Raw genomic sequence first — 5,101 nt, forward strand, 5'->3', positions numbered from 1 at the left:
CTTGAGCATAATAGACTTTCAATGAATATTTTAATAAATTAGTCAAAACCTTATCACTTCATCTTGTTTATTGGTTTTTATTTGTACATGAATTCATGACGCTTGGAAATGGTAAGACTGGATCTGACCTACTTAGACCATGGCATGGAATCCTAGTTCACCTGAAGCTGTCAGGAGTCAGTAACATCGTAGCATCCACAGCCTCCACAAGGGCAAATGTCATAGCACTTTTCTTTTTCCTGTCATATGAGAAATCCTGGCTTCTTACGCAAGCATTTCTTCAAGGCTTCATGGATGTCTCTGTTTCTCAGGCTATAGATAACAGTATTGAACATAGGTGTCAGGATAGTATAGAGCAGAGAGAACCCTTTACGCAAGTATTGGGAAGAGTTGGCAGAGGGCACGAGATATGTGGCAATCAGTGTTCCATAAAATACTGTGACGACAGAGAGATGGGAAGAACAGGTGGAGAAAGCCTTTCTCCTGCCTGTGCCAGATGGGATCCTTAGGATGGCAATGAGGATGCATGAGTAGGAAATTGTGATGAGGAGAAACGGTACCAGCGTGACTGCGGAAGAGGTGGCAAAGGCAATGGTCTCAGTCAGCGAAGTATCCATGCAGGAGAGGTGGATCAGAGGGGTAAAGTCACAAAAGAAGTGGTCAATTTCATTAGGGCCACAAAAGGTTTGTCTACACAGCAGGACCATGGTGATGGCTGTGAGGAGGAAGCAGCAGGACCAAGATCCAGTAGCCAACCTTAAGCAGAGAGAGCCAGTCATCAGGATGGGGTATCGGAGCGGCTGGCAGATGGCAAGATAGCGGTCATAGGACATTACAGCAAGCAAGAGGCACTCTGTTGCAGCAAGGGATCCAAAGAAGTAGAATTGTGCCAAGCATCCAACCACTGAGATCGTCTTCTGGTCGGCTATGATAATCAGCAACATCTTGGGGACAATGTTGGAGGTGTAGCAGACCTCCAGAAAGGACAGGTTCACCAGGAAAAAGTACATGGGAGTGTGGAGAGCGTGGTTGCACAGAACTAGGAGGACAATGAGGATGTTTCCAGAAACAGTTAGGATGTAGAAGATGAAAAACAGTATAAAGAGGGAAATATTTAGCTGTAAGATGGAAGAGAATCCTCGAAGAACAAATTCCACGATCATCGTTTGGTTTGCCCAGGATAAGGTCATCTTACTTTGGCTTCTGTGAAGGAGAACATGCAATGAAACCATACAAAATATAGCTGGTTCTAGTTTACACAAAAACATGAAGAGAATGGGTTTTATTCTGCACTCTGTCTGCTCCCTGCTGTGTGGTACCTGAGTCGGAGAGAGTGGGCTGAAGAAGAGAGTTGGGGTTCATTAACTCACATGAAAGGAAATAACTTAAAATAAGAACTCTGGTTTCATTCTTTTCTCCCCCCCCCCACTTGGTCTCTTCACTTCATCAGGAACAGAAACATGTAAAAGAGAAGAATACGAAGATGGATGGAGGGCAGCTTATTACACACTCTTCCTTAGTGTATTCTGGTAATCTGGTGAGTTATAGACAGGAAACTACAAGAAAGCGAAGAGGAGCTTTGTAAAATCACAGAGAGCATAGTGAGCCAAGAATACAAGACAAAAAGCCCCTCCTATGTCAAACAGAAGCAATATTTGTCATTTAAGACATTTAAGAAAATGTCTTTTGTAAATCAATTTTATTTTCCTCTCCTTTCATCTTCTCACTATATTGTGGGGTGTGGAGTTATTTATAATAATGTTTCATTTTGCAGGGCGGTGGTGGCGCATGCCTTTAATCCCAGCACTTGGGAGGCAGAGGCAGGCGGATCTCTGAGTTCGAGGCCAGCCTTTTCTACAAGAGCTAGTTCCAGGACAGGCTCTAGAAACTACAGGGAAACCCTGTCTCGAAAAACCAAAAAAAAATATTATATATATAATAATAATGTTTCATTTTAAAGAGATCATATGAGTAGGACATTTGAGATTCTCTGATTTTGAGTCAGAGCCTATGAAGGCATAACCCAGGGATATGAGTGCATTTTCTCAATTTTAAACAGATACAATGAAAACAACTTAAAAGATTTTATTTAAGCCTTAGTAAGTGGTACCCTTTCATGTACCACAGAACAAGGAGCGCAAAATAAAAATCATTCTCTTCATGGTCTCTTCAGAACTGGGCAGTGCAACCAACCTTGAGTATAATATGTATAATTTGGGGACTTTTGAGTGAGTGAAGGAATCCCAACTCTCCTCTTCAGTGGAACTTTGGTGAAAGCCACTCACAAACAATGGAGCCCAGAGTAAACAGAGACACACTCCCCATCCCCTGCTATGGTTCAGCAGAGTATGCGGCTGAACACGCTTTAGTAATTACAAGGTCCAAATGTTGTATGAAACACCTTACAGAAATTATGGTGGGACCATATGGTTAAGGAAAGCAAGGTGAGATGAGAACAGTTACGAGCAAGCACACAAAGCACCATGTGATGTAGTGAAGAGGTTGTTACCCTGAGTACCCAGAAAGTGTTAAATAAAGTCATGGCTTCTGCTTTGTGAGTGAGACTTTAAATTTGTTGGCTAGCTTCTCTAAGGCTTGGATTTTTTCATCGTAAATGGCAATAAAAGATTAGAGCAGGACAATATTATAAAGAATCATACAAATGAAACGATTGAACAATCACTGGCTATTTAGGGCTTCAGATCGTATTTAAGTTTACTAAGAAGTGCCCTGGATTTGAAGGACCATTGACACGAAATTCCATCCTCCGGCACACATTGCACAACCTTGAACCACGTGCGTTGATGGAATTGTGTGCTAACAATTGATCCTTCCCGTCTTGCGTCACCCCTATCTACTTTTTATAATATGCTGACCCCAGTTTTTAGTGTTGTAGAAACCTAGAGGTCATTCTATGGAGTATAAATTTCTACTTTCTAAGGTATTTATAAAACTATCCTTCAGTGTCTACAGTTCTGACACCCACAGGATGCCTCGAGTCGAATGCTTCACATTCTGAGCTCATTGAGTGTCGCAGGAGGACACTGTAAAGAAAGGGCTTCTCTCCATCTGCTGCAAAGCATACCTGTGGTCTGGGATCTCAGAAAAGGGACTGCGGTTACGATACAACACAACCAGACTCCTGCATTCTGCTGCTGCTAATGATTATATGTTTTCCCCAGGTAATCTTTCAAGTGCTGAAAATCTAGAACTCATGAAATCACCACCAAAACTCATCACCAGAATTGCAAGTACTCTGCAGGTGGAGTCACACCTTACATGGAGTCACACCTTACATGGAGTCACACCTTACATGGAGTCACACCTTACAGAGACCTTGTATAGCTATCCATGCTTATCTGCAGGCAGTGATGAAATTTAGACTCACTGTGGATTTCCAGCTGCTAACAACACTGCCTGTCTGGGAGCCTGGCTACAAAAGCTTGTCAGCATCATCTGACAGAGATAAAAAGAAGAAAATTTCCACGGGGCAGACTTCCACCCAGTTTTAAATTCAGAGAGAAAAAGGCCTACTTTGGGTATAATTACATAAACAGTAGCATTCTCATGAAATCTTCTATATTGTCTCCTGGAGTTGCTTTTGGGTTGCTTTTTATATACTTTCTTTACCATCTTTTAAAAATCAGAGTACTCTATTATCTGAGAGGTTTTATGAGATGTTTTGGAGACGACGCACACAAACCTTCCCTTTCCTCTCTAGCAAGTGATTGTCCCACTTATTGGGGCTGCTTTACACTCTGCATACAGTGCATAGAGCCCTGGCTTGAACAGAAAGTTGGGTGAGAATAGAGGGACATGAGCACAAAGACAGCAGAGACAGGCTAAGAGCGTAGGCGCTAAAACGAAACAAGCTAGGTTCAAATCCTTTGCTCAACCAAAAAAATATTTGATTGAGAAAAAAAACTTAAACTTTAATGAAAGAGCAATTCTGTTCCTTCTTTACTTCTGTGGACGAGGCTTTCAAGGGCAACGAAGGTGGATGGCCTGACATCCCCATGCTAGCTTGCAACCAATACCTCCTCAGCAGAACTGAGGGAACTGTATAAAGGTATCCTTGGAAAAGCCAGAGGTGTAGGCTCTGCTAAAGGACTCCTGTATTAACTATTTATATACACTTCTTAACTCCAGAACTACAAGTCCAACAAATCATGCAATGAGTGTATACACCATGGTGGTGTAGGACTGAGGGCAGAGAATGTATTCGTGAGTTATAGTGTACCCTCCCCACTTCCTTCCTTATATGCTCATTCCTTCTCTTAACTCTCCAATAATCTTTTTCTCCTGCATTGCCTCCTTTCCTCTCAGTTCTGTCCAGAACAGTCAATATTGCCTTTCATTCAGTAGATGATGGATTCCTTGCGAAAGACATCAGATTCCATTCAGTGGATGTATTCAAGAACAGTTTGTAAAGACAATTAAAAGAACTTAAAAGAACGTGGCTCAGTGAAGAATGATTAAGATCATTTCTTTTGATAAGACAGTTGTTCCACGCACAGCCTAGACTGACCTTGAACTCTTCCTGCTTAAGCATTTAAGTGATGGAATTACAGGTATGCACCATCAGCCTGGCTTGGTTTGAAGGTTCTTAACATTCTTTCCAAACTTGATTTTTTTTGTTGTTCTAATATGGAACATCCCATTTCTCCAGGAAGTGTTCTTAACACAAATTTGTAGAGAAAAGAAAGGGCTTATCACAAGCAAAGTTAAAACACAAATACTGTGTGAATTAAAGGTGTTGTTGCTTTCATTTACAAGATTGAAAACAAAACAAATAAGAATTTGAGGTGAACATAAAACACTTTCTCTAAACTAAAAGCAGGGAGTAGGGTGAGCAATAATGATCAATCATCAATTCATTCAAAATAAATAGCGACCCTCACAATAATATGACAAATGGACTCATGGCCAGGCGCTGGTCAGTTCAGAAACCATTTGGCAAACAGGTAAGGAAACTTTGTATTTTGCCACTAATAGTTGATTAGGGACATTAGGGCGAATTATATTTTTATCTGATAGGTAGACTAAAACAGGAAAAGGGAAAAACCAACAGAACAGATTAGCTTACCCTACCAGGGTCTTA

The 5,101-nt window shown here is 41.2% G+C and overlaps 1 protein-coding gene across 1 annotated transcript; it reads right to left on the reverse strand.

Annotated features, from left to right (window-relative positions):
* Positions 1 to 242: 242 nt before the first annotated feature.
* Positions 243 to 1,190, reverse strand: LOC119800607 (olfactory receptor 11A1-like). Its single transcript, XM_038310756.1, has one exon. It carries the CDS (start codon positions 1,188 to 1,190, stop codon positions 243 to 245), a length of 948 nt encoding a protein of 315 aa, XP_038166684.1.
* Positions 1,191 to 5,101: the final 3,911 nt, after the last annotated feature.

Source organism: Arvicola amphibius, chromosome 14, assembly GCF_903992535.2.
Source record: "Arvicola amphibius chromosome 14, mArvAmp1.2, whole genome shotgun sequence".
NCBI lineage: Eukaryota > Metazoa > Chordata > Mammalia > Rodentia > Cricetidae > Arvicola > Arvicola amphibius.

Excerpts from the sequence above, each read along its gene's own strand:
- LOC119800607 (XM_038310756.1), bottom strand. The coding sequence starts at position 1,190 with ATGACCTTATCCTGGGCAAACCAAACGATGATCGTGGAATTTGTTCTT.